This window comes from Doryrhamphus excisus, chromosome 15 (genome assembly GCF_030265055.1).
Source record: "Doryrhamphus excisus isolate RoL2022-K1 chromosome 15, RoL_Dexc_1.0, whole genome shotgun sequence".
In the NCBI taxonomy this organism is placed as follows: domain Eukaryota; kingdom Metazoa; phylum Chordata; class Actinopteri; order Syngnathiformes; family Syngnathidae; genus Doryrhamphus; species Doryrhamphus excisus.
The window spans coordinates 6,224,915-6,242,562 of NC_080480.1; the positions used below are offsets into that span (position 1 = coordinate 6,224,915).

Here is a 17,648-nt window from a genome sequence, read left to right on the forward strand (position 1 = left end):
GGCAACTTCCAGAGCTTCACAACACATCGCTTCAAGTGTGGTGGGATGAGGAATACCGCCAGGAAAAGTCCAGGAGCTCCCAATGGCTGTGACTCATCCACCACATTCAAATATTTCTTCAAAAATAAGCAGCACGTGTGATGATGCTGGAGGCCACACATATTTTTGAAACATAATTATGGCACCATACGAGCAGAGCTCATAAATATAACATGAATTCAGTTTGGATCAGATGAGCCGCAACACATGGACCCTTTTAACAACTCAAAAGCAGTGATTGTTTATTATTATCAATGTAGATCATGTAGAATGTAGATTTAGATTTATTTTTCCTGATGATTATTGATCAGTGTAGATATTTACACCGATTAATTTAATTAATTAATTTAAACATTACACAAATTATAAAACCAATCAAACAAGGTGTTCATTACTACAGTACTTCCGCCGCTCTACAGGGGGCAGCAGTGAGGCGCACGTGTCAATGAAGAAACAGCAAATTGAGTAGATGAAGAGTCATTTAAACAAATATGGCGCCGACTACTGTTTAGTACACCTCCGTAATGAAAATCAGACTTCAAACAGCGACTGGACTACGGTTTCGAAAGAATATAAAGTAAGAAGGCACTTTCCGGCGAAATATCACAACTTTGACGGTAGTCTATGCGCTCGCACACTCACAAATCATAAACTTTTAAAGATAACTACGAGCAAACTCTTCTACTCAACAGAAGACAGCATTAGCTTGGATGTCATGGATCCTTGCTAGAAAGAAAACGCTTTTCACCGACGCGGAGACGATGGAGGATTGCATGCTGGCATCTTATGAACAACTACAGCAGCAGGTAATGACACTCCATCATATGTAAGTAATATTCTATTCTGTTGGCCTATTCATAAGCTGTGTTATTTTAGCTTAGTTACGTCCACTAAATAATGTTCATATTACTTCCGTACTGGGATGATACAACTCATTTTTATATGGTAGTCTTCGTCAAAGTACTGCCGTGATGTAACTGATTTTTATTAAATGCACATTTGCTGTAAACTGTACTAAACCACCTTTGTTTAAAACATAGTTCAATGTTTGAAGAATGCTGCGTTTGGACTTAGATTAAAATAAATGCATTGAAATAAATATAGCACGTGAGCAGATTAAGAAAAATCACCGAAAGACGTGTAGTATTCTACACTGGTCAGTAGGTGTCAGTAATCTTACATGATTAAAAAAATAACCACCGCAGGAACAAAGAATCACCCTCACCCTGATAACGTGAGTCCATATTTTCTGTTATTATATAATGGCTAATATATTAGTTAATAGGAGTGAAAAAGTAATTATAGGGGTGTTATTTCATGTCCGAAGGGCTCTAACAACGTTAAAGACTATGTTTAATTTCTCTTATGTCTACTATATTTGGTAGTATGAGTGTAAATGTGACTATAGGGTTGTTATTTGATGTCTGGGGGGCTCTAACAATGTTAATACATAAGTTGTAAACAGGTTTCCTATGCTCTAACTACCAAAGTATTCTATTTATAAATAAGGAGTTCTACTTTGCCTTACTTTAAACAAGGGATTACTGTATTCCAGCCTGAGTAATAATGGTGTCCCTGATGATGAAACACACACACACCATGTGACCCTCACTTTCAATGTTTTATTTAATTTCATAACCATTTAACAACTGAGAATGGAGAACAAAACAAAATCATCTTTGGAAGAAATAAAAAGTGTTCTGCATTTAACTGACCATCTATGACGGTATATGAGAGACCAGTTATTCATTTTCCTCGATTTCCTTTCACTTTTTTTTCCCACAAAAAAAATCTTTCACCTATTTTTTTTTTCCTAAGAGGTAGATGAACAAAACAGTTTCATGTTACGTTACATGTGGGGCCCCTTGCTTCTGGGCAATATAATCTGAGGGCGGTGATGTTCAGTGCCCAAATAATCCTGGGTGCCATCATCACGTGCTCTGAACCGCCTGTCAACCTTGCTTGCTTGTCTTTTTCTTTGTCGTTTCATGCGCTAAGTCAGGGGTGTCCAATCCATGGTCCGGGGGCCATTGGTGGCCCATATTTAGTTTTGCAATTGGCCTGGGGGACATTGTAGGAATGAAAATGAAAACTAAGCAAAAATGGTCTAATGTAAAGAAGAAAATATTATGACTAGTAGTGCTAATAATACACTTATAACACAAAATCAACACATAGTTTTTGTCATCTTTTTTTTTTTTTTAAACCAAATGAAAAATTGACCCCCAAGTCCTTTTGATTTTTCAGTTGAAAAAGTTAGGACACCCCTGGTTGAAGTATATATTTTTATAGTGTCATTTCTAAGCTGGAAATAGTTTTTACAAACTGCAAAATAAATTGTGTCAAAGGCTCTCAGCCATCATTTAATATTGCTTGCATGTGAAATCATGACATAATATTCATGCTAAATTCATGTTGGTGACTAGGGCTGTCCAAAGTGAGGCCTGGGGACCATTTGCAGCCCACAGGAAATCAATAATATTGATAGTTATAATAACTAATAATAACGATAAACTTTGTCACAATAACAGTGTTTTTTTCCTTTAAATATAGATTTTAACCGCGCTACTTTGGACTGGTTTTTAGCCTTTTAAACAATATTAAAAATATGCCACATTCTTCGATTTTTTTTTTTCTTTTCTTTTTTGTTAAACCTTGGACACCCCTGCTGCAAACGTCAAAGCCCTTGTTGTTTGAAAGGCTGTCACCCATGGTTTGCTAGGTTATACGTGAAATAATTCCTCTGAAATGAACAATCTTCTGGCTGAGTTTTTGTTTTGCTTTGAGGTAGCGTCCTAGTTATGTGACTTTATTCAAGGTAGGGTGTGGAGGAGGCAATGTAGGGGATGAAGAAGCGTTATGCCACGTAGCCGAGAATGAGTTTGCATGCTGTGTATCAATACTTTTATGTCTTTATACAAGCTCCAGGCTCCAATGCAATGGGCAGCATGGTTGCATTTGTGTTGCCAGGGTAACTAAAGGAAGTCCAGACTTTGCGGTCACTTCCCGGTCCACCGCCAGTGGATCTACTCTGAGCTCCTCTCCCTATGTTTTAGGGCTATGGAGGAAATGCTTGTATCCACCATCTGGCGTTTTGGTCACAACCCCGCCCAGGTGAGGGCAGGAATGTACTATATCGGAGAACCATTGCTTTAGATTTGGAGGTGCCAAAGCTGTGAACTGCCCTAGTAACCGCTGAAGGTCACAGCCTAATGAAGGACCCAATCATGAGATGAGATCCTAAGGCCCCTGTACTCTTCTCTGAAGGGTGTGACCCCCCCTGTAGTTGGAACACACCCTCCTGTCACCCTTCTTGAAAAGGGGGACCACCAATCCAGCGGTACTGTTCCTGACTTCCGCGCAATGTTGGAGGCTCAAGGCTGCTATTATAACCAGGACACCCTTGTTTTGACTTGGCGTTCCTAGGGTTGCATGGCTATATAGCAGGTGTATAGTTGTTACCATAGCAACACAAATGCAACCACACTGCCTCCTGTATTGGGGGGTTGTTGGTCAGTTAGCATTTGACTAGGTAAACAAGAAACACCGCCATGTTCTTTCAACAATCCAGAAAAGTTTGACGCTTCATTTTCTTTGTGTGGCAACTCACTTTTCATCCCTCAACCTTGTTCTGTTGGATTTAAACAGATCCGGGTCTACACTGCTTAGGTCCGGGTGTATACTGCTTAGATCCGGGTCTACATTTCTTGCATCCGGGTCTGCACTGCTTAGATCCGGGTGTGCACTGCTTAGATCGGAGTCTACATTTCTTAGATCCGGGTCTACACTGCTTAGATCTGAGTCTACATTGCTTCGATCTGGGTCGACATTGCTTGGCATGCTTATGCCAAGCACAGACCTACATGTTAGTCATACATTATATTTAGACCATGTCCACACCAATGCAGAGGCTTTCAACAAGGCACGTTTCCACCACGCCGGTCATGGGGAACTTTTTTCACATTTCCCGTGTGACAGCACAACACTGAGGCTGAGGTTTTTGAAAACGTTGCTTTTTAAAATTCTTCCAATGGCTTGGTTTTTAAGGACAAAAATGTCTGTTTGTGTTTCAACAAAAAAATCTAATTGCCTACAAAAATCTGCCTTTTTTTAAATTCCCCTTGTCGGTGTGGACATAGCCTTGGTTGCTTGAGGTGGAAAAAATATGTGGAATCAAAAATAAAATCCAACCACGTCTTGAGACATGAGGAAACAAAGTACGAAAGAAATCCAAAAGCGTCTTGAACAGAAAATAGCAAAGCCAACACAGTAAAAGACCAGCAGAAGAGAAGGCATGGAAACTACGTGTTCCAGCCCACTCCACCCCCCTTAAAAAAAAAAAATCAAACGTCTCATCCCGCTTGGCAGAATGAAAACAAGGAGAACTGAGTCATACGGAAAGATGCCGGGGAGAAGAAAGAATTGAAGGTTGCCACGACACTCCTTCACTCGTTATGCTTTTCTTGAAAAATCTGCATCATGTTTCTGGTGTTAGATGTTTGTTGACAAGTTGGGATACGATGATGCTGTCCACAGTTCACCTCAATTAGTGCAACAGTATTTCATGCCCAATAAAGCTTGCTGAAAGAAAACGACATTTAAAAAAAAAAAAAAGACTTTGTTAGTATTCCAAATGGCTGAATCCTAAATACGATGGTAGACCCCCATGCTATACAACAGGGGCGTCCAAAATGCGGCGCAGCTTGTTTCTGGTTTTCTCGCAACAGAGTGGAGGAAAAAAGTAAAAAGTTAAAATGTTAATACAAATAACACGCTATGTCACCTGTAAACACACTGAAAAGTTTTTTTCCTCTTATGGTCTAACATATCTGAACGCTGCAGTCTTGGATTTTTTTTTTTAGAACTTTTTGGAAAGAGTTTGGACACCCCTGCTTTTAGAATGAGGTTGAAGTTTGAAACAAATGTCAGACAACTTCAACATAAGTTGTAAAACTGTCACCACCGGACGGAAAAATGGAAGCGTGACACACACTAAACGTTTGCTTTGGTTTTCCAATTTTCCAATGAAGGTCGGTGGCATCAAGCTAAACGTTGTAAAGATTATGAATTCCAGATTAGGGTCACCGCTTGCTTAAACCCATAAGAAGCCATGGCGACACTTTCAATGTCCTCAAAAGTGGACATAAAGTCACCAAGTCTCTAAGATCCTATCCGGACAGACTTTAGGGTTTGAAAAACAATTTGCATCCAAATTGTGCCAGATTAGCAAATAGACGGGGAACGTGTCACGGGGTAAAAATAATGTAACACAGAAGGCACACCTTCGTGTGGCGCTGTAAACAAACACACAAGTGGAACCATGTGACACACCAAACCGTAGAGTCCATAAGTCTATCATCTTCTGTTTATCAAGGCGCATCTGGATTTACCACCAAGTGGAATGTCGACCAAATATTCACATTTGCGAGGCTGAAATCATGAAATCAGAAGATATTTACATTTTTAAATCAGAAAAAGTTGGTTTTGTGGTAAATTCACCGTTATATTACAGCTCAGGCTTCTTACGGGTTCAAACAATCGTTACCTTGTGTGTTGTGACTGATGACACAGATACACAGTGCTGTTGTGTGTGTTTTAAATTGTATCTTTTGCTTTGTTTTTGCTCCCATTTTGCCGAAGGGAATGGTCCCCACCCCCTCAGTGGAGACATCATAGGTTCTCTTCTGATTTCACAAAAAATAACACCCATCACACCCACGCTCACATGCCAATGGGGAGCCTTGGGAGGTGTCAGTGCAGAGTAATACATTCACCTTCTGACTAGTCCAGAGACTTTGCATGTCCTGTAGGTCCATTAATGCACCTTCATTCTCCAACACTGCTGCATGATTCAATTCCATTTCATCTACCAGCACATTTCCTACCAAGTTTACTTGGAAGGTGGCTCAAAAACAAACCGTCCCATGTCCTCAAATCTCCGGGTAATATTTGGCACTTGGGGGGGTATATACGTTGTACAACAGGGCAAGCTGGTAAGCATCCAAAACCCCCATGTTGCACGAGGACGCTTGAAGAGCTTACGGCGACAGTGAAGACAAACATGAACACGGCTCCCCATTGGCAGGTATTCACCAATCACACGTCAGGAAGACAAAGCGCGTGTTTCCTTCTCCAAAGGCAAAATGGCACAGAAGCGATCCTTTCCTTGGAAAAACACACTTTCTCATCATTCTCAACTCATCCAAGCACGAAAACACGACAACAGAGAGAGGAAAAAAAACAACACCTAAAAAAAATATTCCTTTTTTTTCTTAAAAAAATAAAAAATATTCAGGACTAACAGCTTTTGTTTTCTTCGTCTCATATAAAATATCAGCAAGCAAAGAAAATTTAGGAATACTGAGGTAACTTCACCCTGAGGTAGATTCTTTTCATCTTCTGCTTTTTATTCCTTCTCTAATCTTGGCAAGTGTCCCATCGAAATCATTCCCCTCGTTATCAATCACAAAGAGGCTCTGGCAGACTGGGAGAGAGAACAGGGACACCTCGTCCTCTGAGTTGATCTTTTCTCAGCAAGACTCGGGTACCAAAAGGTTGGAGGAATTGAGCGAGGACAACAATGCTGACAAAGATATATGAACAGTCCACCATCTTTATGGTCGCTTTATTGGAACAAAGAGACACGGAATGTAAAGAAAATTCGGAATTCTGTCCATTTGAAACCTCTCCACCGCTATGGGCAAGACTAAAGATCATTGATCAATCACTCTCGCTCTGGTGCTTGATGATGCCACAGGAGTTGGGAGCACCGTCAGCAAGAAAAGCATTAGTAAGACACTTTGCTGTCATGGATTGAGATCCTCCTTGTTTTTTTCCATTCTGTCACTCTTAAAATAAACCTTTCATAAACATTGTGGACTGTTCATATTTTTTATAAGGAGGTACACTTCCTAAACCAACATAGGATGAAATACTAATGTTGTTAAAGGTGTGGATATTGTACTGCTTTATGACTCTTAAGTGCAGCGACGCACTAATCCGCTTGTGGTTTTGCCAGGCCTCGGTCTTCCTGCTCCCTCTCCTCGCACTGCTTGACTGCTTTCTATTTGAATAAAAGATTTCTATACATATATTCCTCTTAAAGACCATAGAAAATATAAGACTGACTGCAGATGGCCGGAGAGGCCTGTAAGGGACACCGGAGGCTCCAAGAGACCCCGGCTCGTGTCTCCAAAGTACAGATTTCTCTCGTCTGGCTTCCGCAGTAGATTTCCAAACAATACGGCCGCTTCCATCCAATGTCAGCCATGTTGTTTCAATCTAAACCGATGTGATGCAGGATTTGCAGCAGATGAGGAACTGCTGCACGTCCACCAAGGCACACTAGGAGGACACCGTTCCCTCATGTCCTTCATCCCTCCATCCTCAATCAGTCTCTCTTCTGGCTTGTCATCTGGTCTGCTTTTCAATCGACTTTATCCTTTTCATGAAATGCATTTTTAATTGCATTTCTTTTGAAATGTTTTTCTCTCACATGGGCATATACCCATCCTCTTCACGTCTCCCTGTATATCGCTGGATCCTTGTGTTGCTCTCCTTGATCTGTTCGTCCATCTTTGTGTCTCTGCATTTGTCTGTACGTCTTGTCTGTCTGTCAATCAGGCTGCCCCACAGTGTGTGTGTGTATGTGTGTGTGTGTGTGCGTGTGTGTGCGTGTGTGTGGGGAGCAGGCGGTGCTGCGACCATCACTTTCTGCGCAGCTGGTGGTCTTGATTCAGTCCCTGTGTCGGGCTGCAGCGCTCTGAGAAGACCTGGTTTTGTGGGGCGGGGCATCCCCCGCCTTTCTGTGGCTGTTTGATCTGAGTCAGGATGTCTCGGATCTTTCTTTGAGCCAACTGGGAAGCAGAAAAGACGACAATGCTCACACACCGAATTGAAAGCTACAGATTTACATGACACATCTGATTAGATTTCATGTTCACTGGGGGGGGCGTCACGGTACACAATGAGTAAGGAACAGACAGTGTTTATCAGATCAAGTGTCTAATATTGACGTATTGTATGTACCGAACCATGATTGTGGTGGTAGCATGTCACCGCTAATGGGTTTAATTTCATTGTATTTTCTCCACTCTGATGGACACCCAATTGGTTGCTTCATCCCCTTGAGCAAATAAAAACCTGTCCCTGAAGTAACGGATGCCTGGCTAGACACTATATGAAGACAGTTTGTACTTTCACTAAATTCAAATCAGAAAAATAGTAGAATGGTGTTGATATTATCAGTGCCACAATATACTGTATATGTTCCAGATGATTCCATTACCTGGCTGGCATAGAAATGTCCAATAATCTTGACTATGACCTGGTCATTTTCATCAGGCGTCTGTTCCCTGGGCACGACCACCTCAGCTGCTGTGAGGTTCTGCAGCTCATTCACCTGGAAATATTGTTACCTTATTATTTGTTCAACGGTGGACAAGCAGTGCCAGCGTGGGGCATTTTGTCTTACCGTCTTGCCACCCTTCCCAATCACCCTTCCTGCAGCAGCAGCCGCCATCTTGATGTGAGTTTCCAGTTTGACTTCTTCCTTTGGCCCAAAAAAGTTCTCTTCTTTCAGTTTACCGTAGATTCGCCCCTGGGCCTGTAAACCAATGTTTCAGATCCACTTAGGAATTTGAGCCCAGACTGAATTTGTGATGAACCGGGGAAGGCAATTTGTGTAGAAACATTGAAGAGCTAAGCTGAACTGAAATGCTTTACGGGAAACGTGGAACTGTGGGAAAATGGGGAATTTTGGCATGGTTTGAGAAATGTGGCTTAGTCATTTGTTTTTAATGGGTATGCTCTAGATTTTTTCTGGAATGGTTTGAGTCAGTAGTAAGAATTCCTAAGATCAAAGAGTCTGTCTTTGGAAAACCTGGCATTTTTTTTAATGGCACGTGTAGAACAAGCTGAACATTTTGATGTTGGAATGACTCGACAAGTGTCATATGTCGATGCTCGTCAGCATTCATGATGAATGATGAGCTGATATGTGGGTGTTACCTTAAACTGAGCTTCAGGGGGTCCAGTCACGATCACCATCCTCATTTTAGAATCTGGAGTTTCAGCGGGGGCAATCTGCGGAGAGGAAAGTAGAGTCACAGGCTAGCGTGTCGGCTTAATCCACAACCAAACTCGCCTGTTGTACTTCCAGACATGACTTGGCTTCGTATATTAACTATTTCACCCTATAAATCTCACCGCTTGTTGAAAGAACATTACCAGTGAAGCATTGAAGGCATAATGGTGTAAACGTTGTGTTCTTTTATTCTGTTATCAAGTATTTCTACTTTCAGAAGTTGCAGGAACAGATCCAAAAAGCTGACCGTGGAGAAAGCGCGGTATGGAAAGGATAACGTGTCAAACACAGACCTTGATGGACGCCCCAGCAAAGCGACTCAGTTGTTTGATGTGCTGCCCTTTCTTTCCAATGATGGCTCCCACCGCCTGTGCTGGTATGTACACGTGCACCGTCTCCTGCTCCGGAGCCTGACGACATATACGCACAAACAGGAAGTGCTTTACACAACAGTTCAACAGCCGTCTAACGTGGTTTTGGATGCAGTTTGTTACCCCAAAACAAGAGTATGGCGTTCCAGGGACTTGGTTTCCCGATGGCGGTGGAGGCATGTTGGAGGAAGACGGGAAGAGGCCTAAAGCTCCCAGGTTCAGCCCAGGTATCAGGTGAGTCTGTTGCTATAGCGACAACCATGCAATTCCATCACTTTTCTTTCAGAGCCAATGTTATGTGAAGTTTAGCTTTTGCGGATTAGAATTGCAGACTCTATACAGTATATCTCTATACTATATTTTCATCTGCCGCTGTGATTGTGTCAGGAGCGTGCCGACTGTTTACTTACATTCATTGCAGCGATATCGTTCTCGTAGGCCTCTCTGACCTTCTTCATAATCTCCACCTCAGCTTGACAGCAGGCTTCAATGGATCCTTTGACCGTGATCGTTCTTTCCGGGTTGTAAAGTGTCAGATCCTGCAGACTTGACACACCACACCGTATAATATTAGTCATATTTATACTGTGCATTATTATTATTATTATTATGCAACTGTAAGATTCTTACGGTGAAATTGTGATCTTGGTGTCGGTGTCCTGCTCGACCTTTTTGAGGTTGCGTCCCTCTTTCCCGATGAGGCGCCCCACAAAGTTATTGTGAGCAAGAAGCTTCAAAGGAACCTCGTCAGCGCTTCATGTGGGAAGTAAAGACGTTGTTAGAGTCCAGGATGAACAGCAGTAACACTTCTCACTGCTCTGTTTTAAACGCGTACGTCTTGGTGTCCTTGGCCTCCTGCTGCATGATGTCTAGGATCATCTGGCAGGCGGCGGAGCAGCCCTCAGGCGTGGAATGGATGCTGATTGACTTCTCAGCAGCGCCTGCATTCTCTTTGCGATGGACGTCGATTCTGCCACAATGAAAAAGCATCCGATTATCAATCAGCCAATCAGACTGACTAAAGTCACAGGCTGGAGTCTATCCCAGCTGGCTGATTTGGTTGAAAGGCAAGTGTTAGGACCCAAAGGTGTCTAGGGTAGGATGGGACCAAGAAAGAGTAAGAAAGAAAAATACAGGGCAAGTAGAAATAACACGCTTATTGGTCAAAGGAAAAATGAAACAATTCTTGCTGGGCTGATCATAAGTCAATGACATGACTGACACATGTCACATGTCTATCATTTCCAGCAAGGCATAGACTAGAGTGACCATGTACCATGCCGTACACTATTAGTACATGTGTGTTGGAGAGTATGTATGTGTATGTATATACAGTATGTATGTAGAGTATGTATGTATGTACATGTTTGTATTTGTGTGTATAATGTATGCATGTATATACGGTGTATGTGTGTATGTATGTTGGTATATGTACATGCACACACACGTACTTGCTCTGCGTCTGCTTGGTGATGTTGCGGATGGTGGCTCCCTCTTTGCCAATAATGGCTCCTACGTATTGTGTTGGCACGAGAAGCCTCAGAGGGATGTCGGCGTGCTGAAGTTTGCTCGGCATGCCAGAGTTTGGGGAGCCACCACGGGGGCCACTACGGGGCCCGTACCCTGGGCGCCGGCCGTTGTCGGGCCCCCGGTGGTCTTCTTCCGGGTCAGAGCTGTCATCAGGGATGTAGGAGACATGAAGGGTGTTGCTCTCAAGCTGGTATCCATTCAGCTTCTGGATGGCTCTGAGAGTAGAAAGATCCCAATTTGGAGCCATTCCAATATGTGACATCAGAAGTGCAATCATGGATTACATGTTGGATACAGCTATCAAAATATCAATGATATCAATACCAAGGGTAGTATCAATACTAGTGTGATGATGTGTGTGTGTGTGTGTGTATGTGTGTGTATATATATATATATATATATATATATATATATATATATATTTATTTATATATATATTTTTATATATATATATATATATATTTATATATTTATTTATTTACGTCTTTTCACAAATATTTGTGTTTTTGTCCATATTGTTACATTGTTTATATTGTTATTTGTATACATTGTTTACAAAGTCAGAAAGGTCAAGAATATTTATAAACTTTATGGAATACATTTGATGGAAGGCTTCGATGTTCGATGTTAGCATCAGTTTGTCATTAGTAACTGCCGTTGTAGCATATGAACCCGGAAATGCTGCAAGTCAGGACTAGCTTCCTGTTTACATTGGCGCCTCCTACAAACAACCAATCATAGACCTTCTTCTTCATTATAATTTGCGCGCCATCATAGTACTTCTTACACCCATTGGCTGCCGAAACAACGAAAACTGAGCAGCGACGCTGTTTACTGTAAAGGTAAAAGTACTAATTCTCTTTTGAAAATGTAGTAAGTAAAGTAATACGTTTTAAATAACAAGTAAAGTAATACGTAATTAATAAGGTTAAGTCCAAACATCTTAAAAAACGACGCAAGTACAGTAATGAGGTGTTTCGACGTCGCTACTACTGTATGACTAGCTACTGGGGTAAACAATGCTAACCAAAAACAGGCGGCAAAGAATGGTCTTGGGCGTTATATACATATAATTATGTCCATTTGTACAAACTGAGAATTCATTTTCATATGGGGGGGTGTTGCATGGCATATATATAATTTAATATTTGTAGGCTTGGATACAAATAGTACTGGCGAATATTGAGACGTCATTTTAATTAGTTGTAGTTCTGTCAAACAACCACAAGAGGGCGCTTGTAGCCCGACAATGACGAGATAGTTTTGGTTCATCTTCAGTGAACTCGCCTTTTCTGATTATAAAACATACCTTATATGTTTTAAATGCTGTATTATTTTTTATCCCACTAGAAGACATTTGTACTGAAAGGAGTGTGGAGATAGCATAGAGCATGTGGAACACAAAAGGATGGAGAAACTTACTGTCTGGCATGTTCTCGGGATGCGTATGTCACATTTACCACCGCCGTCTCGCTTTCTGTGTTCACTGACACAACGAGAGTGTAAAGAGAGTCAAAGTAAACATCTTGCAAGGTTGAAACATACAATGAAAATAACTGCAACATACAATAATTATGTTGTGTTTATATCTTCTCACCTTGTTCACAGTTCTCTACAGTTCCACACTGAGCCAACAGGCCATCCAACATCTGCCATCGAGTCGAGAAAAACAACAGAAAGGAAGATTCATTTTTGTGAGAAAAGTAATCAAATGTGTTGAAGGAAGATATTGCATGGGGAAAGTTCATGTCTTCTTCTGAGGGGATGACATACAGCCTTCATTCATACGTGTGTGTTTTTTTTAAGATGCTTTCTCTGCCCAGGGTCACAGGACAACATCGAAATTCCTCAACTTCAGCTTGAACTTGTACCAAAAGTGACAAGGTACGTAGATGAATGATGCCACAGGCTTGATGGTGGCTCAGGGACCATTCATGTACACAGTATATCTATCATGTCTGGGCACCCCTCACAATTTCCATCATTATCATTTAGAAATCACTGGGTGTCTCACAGCTGTCCTGGGAACTCCTTGGTGTCCTCCCGGTGAAGACCGGGACCGGGAAGTCGGGGCTTCCCAACTGAGACTGCTGCCCCCATAACCCGGACCCGGATAATCAGAGGAGAAAGGAATGGAAATGACTGGGTGTTTACAATTTATACTTGGATTGACAGGGGTGCCCAATATCTGCACCTGTCTAATTTAGCATATCTTGTGTTCACCCGATAAACCTCATGTGTCCATCAATGATGTGACATATCAATGTCAATCATCTATCCAAATATTCATTCATTGAAAATAATACCAATTCCCAGGCATGGCCACCCCTTTGCATACGACTGTAGAGTACTGCCTGTATGTATCACTATGATCCTAAATCTATTCCAATGTGTGCATATGCAGGAGAGAAAGGAGCGGGAAACGGGAACTCACTTCCCACTGGAGATGCGGTGGAATGTTTCTGATCTGCAGTCTTCTGGTCCTGTTGACAGAAAAGAGAGGAAAGATGTTAGCATTTTTACTGTTCTGACCAATAGGGTCATAGCCATTTTCAAGCTAAAAGACAGATAGTCATATTTTCTTTTCGGCAAATGAGTGAACGAAATGTAGTAAGAAGAGTTGCTGATGTAAGATGTGACACCTAATCAAACATTTCATATCAACATTCATGTCAAAAAAAGCATACACATTTGGAAAGGCGCTACGACCTTCATGAGTATTTGCTTTGACTGATCGAAAAAAAGGAAATGTCTATGGCAGGGGTGTCCTAACTTTTTCTACTTGATCTACTGTATACATCTTTATATCGTACACGCAGGTAGTTTATCATATTTATATATGCTACTATATGTATGTATGTACTGCATATACTTTATCATCCTTACATGGTACATCTGTCATGTTTATATAGCATATGCATATATCATATCATGTTTTTATGGTACTGTATAATATTTATATAACATGTATAGTTTATACATAGTGTATGTATTTAGTATATCATGTTTATGAAGTATATCTATACCTTATAGTTTATTATGCTTGTACTTTATGTTTATACATGTATATAGTTTGTCATCTTTATGTAGTATATGTACATAGTTTATCATGTAGTAGTATATGTATATATTTTAGCATGTTTACATAGGATATGTATTTAGTTGATATAGTTGTGCCCTGTGATTGGCTGACCACCAGTCCAGGGTATACCCCGCTTCTCGCCCAAAGACAGCTGGGATAGGCTCCAGCACCTCCGTGACCCTCGTGAGGATAAGCAGTAGAAAATGAATGGATGTTTATATAGTTTATCATGATTATGTGGTATATGTATGTAGTTTATTATGTTTGTATTGTACAATCTTTATATAGTTTATCATGTTTACATGGTATATGTACTTTATTAGTTTGTATTGTAAAATGTTTAAATTGTTTCTGTATATCGTTTATCTACCTTGGTTAACTGAAGAGTGTAAATTGTCCATAAGTATGACCATGTTTGTCTATATGTGTCCTGTGATTGGCAAATAAAATGACAAATGGATAATATAGATATATAGATAGCTAGATACAGAAACAATAAAACAGATCTAGACACATACGTAGAACTAGACACATAGAATCAAACATAGATATAGACACATAAAATGACACATAGCTCCTGGCACACATGCAACCAGACACATATGATTAAACATAGATCTAGATGCATAGAGTGACACATGACTCTAGATATATGGAATGGCACGTAGAACTAGACACATAGAATCAAACATAGACATAGACACATAGAATGACACATAACGCCTGACACACATGCAACCAGACACAGTTGATTAAACATAGATCTAGACGCATAGAATGACACATGACTCTCGATATATGTAATGGCAGGTAGAACTAGACACATAGAATCAAACATAGACATAGACACATAGAATGACACATCACTGGAGACGCTCATGCAACCAGACACATATGATTAAACATAGATCTAGATGCATAGAGTGACACATGGTTCTAGATATGTAGAATGGCACGCAGAACTGGAATACACAGAATTAAACATAGATATAGACACATAGAATGACGCATAGCTCCTGACACACATACAACCAGACACATGTGATTAAACATAGATCTAGATGCATAGAATGACACATTACTCTAGATATATGGAATGGCACGTAGAACTAGAACACACAGAATTAAACATAGATATAGACACATAGAATGACACATAGCTCCTGACACACATGCAACCAGACACATATGCTTAAACATAGATCTAGATGCATAGAGTGACACATGGTTCTAGATATGTAGAATGGCACGTAGAACTGGAATACACAGAATTAAACATAGATATAGACACATAGAATGACACATAGCTCCTGACACACATACAACCAGACACATGTGATTAAACATAGATCTAGATGCATAGAGTGACACATTACTCTAGATATATGGAATGGCACATAGAACTAGAACACACAGAATTAAACATAGATATAGACACATAGAATGACACATAGCTCCTGACACACATGCAACCAGACACATATGTTTAAACATAGATCTAGATGCATAGAGTGACACATTGTTCTAGATATATGGAATGGCACGTAAAACTAGACACATAGATTTACATAGATTTATAGATCTAAAACACACAGAATGACCCACAGACATATGTAGATCCAAACACATAGAATGGCCCATAGACATAGATCTAAAACACACAGAATGACCCATAGACATAGAGCCAAACACATAGAATAACCCATAGGCATAGAGCCAAACACATAGAATGACCCATAGGCATAGACATAGATCTAAAACACATAGAATGACCCATAGATATAGACCCAAACACATAGAATGACCCATAGACATAGGAATAGATCCAAATACATAGAATGACCCATAGACATAGATCTAAAACACATAGAATAACCCATAGACATAGATCCACACACATAGAAAGACCAATAGAAATAGATCCAAACACATAGAATGCCCCATAGACATAGATCTAAAACACATAGAATGACCCATAGACATAGACATAGATCTAAAACACATAGAATGACACATATTATATGGGAGCCAGGCAACGACATTTCGTTGGCAATTTCACTACTGTGTTTTTGTGCAATGACAATAAAGGGAGTCTATCTATCTATGTCTATCTAGATATAGACCCAAACACATAGAATGACCCATAGACATAGGAATAGATCCAAATACATAGAATCACCCATAGACATAGATCCAAACACATAGAAAGACCCATAGAAATAGATCCAAACACATAGAATGCCCCATAGACATAGATCTAAAACACATAGAATGACCCATAGACATAGACCCAAACACACAGAATGACCCATAGACATAGTCAAACACATAGAATGACCCATAGACATAGATCTAAAACACATAGAATGACCCATAGACATAGATCCAAACACATAGGATGACCCATAGACATAGATCTAAAACACATAGAATGACCCATAGACATAGATCTAAAACACATAGAATGACCCATAGACATAGAGAATGACTGCAGAGTAGAAGCAGGTTTACGCAGCAGATCCTGAGAAGCAGGAAAAGCTTTAGGTGATCTTTTCAAACGAAAGATTCGGATGGGTTGTGTTGGGTGGGGGTGGGGGTGTCTTGGTTGTGGAATTCATTTAAGTGGGGGTTGGTTTAGTTGCTTTGGGTCAAAGTTCACACTCCCTCCCTTCTCGCCTCTGACCCCGCCTGCAGCTCATGTGGCAGGCCTCCATTTTGAAGAGGCGAGTATCTCCATTTTGAATACGCCACCCACACCCCTGGGGGGGTTATTTGGATGACTTTGTGGAAATAATACAAAAAAAATCATATAAATACAAACATGTCAAAAATATATAAATATAATACACACAACTACATTTTGAAAACATTAGAAATCAATTCATGAATAAAGGATACATTCAGTAAGTCATTATTTAAAAAATATCTAACTTTTCTACAAATCTTATATAAAATGAAAAATAATTAATACATTCAAGAAACAAATAAGAAAATGTGTATTTATATTTTGTTTGTGTCCATATTCATATACATACTCTACACAGGCATTAGCTATGCAGTTTTATAAAAATGTGTATATAATTGATGGGGTGAATCCTTCATCTTGACTTTCTGGCATTAATGACAAACATTTATGCAATTATAATATTAACAATAACACTTGAAAGGGCGGGGTTGTGTAGTACATGATGATATTCGGAATTCCGGTGTTCATAAACGCACCTTGTGTTTGGCGTGAGTGTGATTGGTGGATAACCCGGAAGTGGTTGGCGCTGGAGGCGACTGCGTGGATTTCCTCCAGTACACTGTACACATAAATACTGTGTATGAAATGTGTGGTTCGCGGTGAGGGCGCCATGTTGAGTTTATCGTGTCGTCCAATTCCATATACCGGAAATGACGACAGCAACACCGACGAGCGCTTTTGTCCATTCATAAAGTCAAACGGGTTACTCCAGCAGCGTAATGCAGGAAGGAGGAGGAGCTAAGGCTGCAGCACAGCGGAGGAGGGCTGTGATTGGCTGAAGGCTTCTATAGAATG

At 40.4% G+C, this 17,648-nt stretch overlaps 1 protein-coding gene and 2 long non-coding RNA genes across 8 annotated transcripts in view; 2 read left to right on the forward strand and 1 right to left on the reverse strand.

Annotated features, from left to right (window-relative positions):
• Positions 1-94: 94 nt before the first annotated feature.
• On the forward strand, positions 95-9,592 carry LOC131102979 (uncharacterized). Its single transcript, XR_009119528.1, has 3 exons — positions 95-616; positions 732-845; positions 9,342-9,592. It is a non-coding gene; the product is annotated as an uncharacterized LOC131102979 (long non-coding RNA).
• igf2bp1 (insulin-like growth factor 2 mRNA binding protein 1) overlaps positions 1,728-17,648 on the reverse strand; it is a 33,328-nt gene continuing 17,407 nt past the window's right edge. For 4 of the 6 annotated variants that reach the window (XM_058048722.1, XM_058048721.1, XM_058048719.1 and 1 more), the window contains 12 exons: positions 13,460-13,508; positions 12,623-12,674; positions 12,448-12,511; positions 10,947-11,240; positions 10,331-10,465; positions 10,126-10,248; positions 9,906-10,041; positions 9,418-9,741; positions 9,049-9,123; positions 8,513-8,644; positions 8,327-8,440; positions 1,728-7,895 (listed from right to left, as the gene is read on the reverse strand). In XM_058048722.1, coding sequence (XP_057904705.1) covers positions 7,746-7,895; positions 8,327-8,440; positions 8,513-8,644; positions 9,049-9,123; positions 9,418-9,741; positions 9,906-10,041; positions 10,126-10,248; positions 10,331-10,465; positions 10,947-11,240; positions 12,448-12,511; positions 12,623-12,674; positions 13,460-13,508 — 1,648 coding nt within the window. In that variant the 3' untranslated portion in view covers positions 1,728-7,745. Of the gene's footprint in view, positions 7,896-8,326; positions 8,441-8,512; positions 8,645-9,048; positions 9,124-9,417; positions 9,742-9,905; positions 10,042-10,125; positions 10,249-10,330; positions 10,466-10,946; positions 11,241-11,624; positions 11,682-12,447; positions 12,512-12,622; positions 12,675-13,459; positions 13,509-17,648 lie in introns of those variants that run through there. The other 2 variants (XM_058048720.1, XM_058048724.1) reach the window with 2 other exon arrangements.
• Positions 11,578-14,865, forward strand: LOC131102980 (uncharacterized). Its single transcript, XR_009119529.1, has 4 exons — positions 11,578-11,867; positions 12,634-12,719; positions 12,849-12,909; positions 13,430-14,865. It is a non-coding gene; the product is annotated as an uncharacterized LOC131102980 (long non-coding RNA).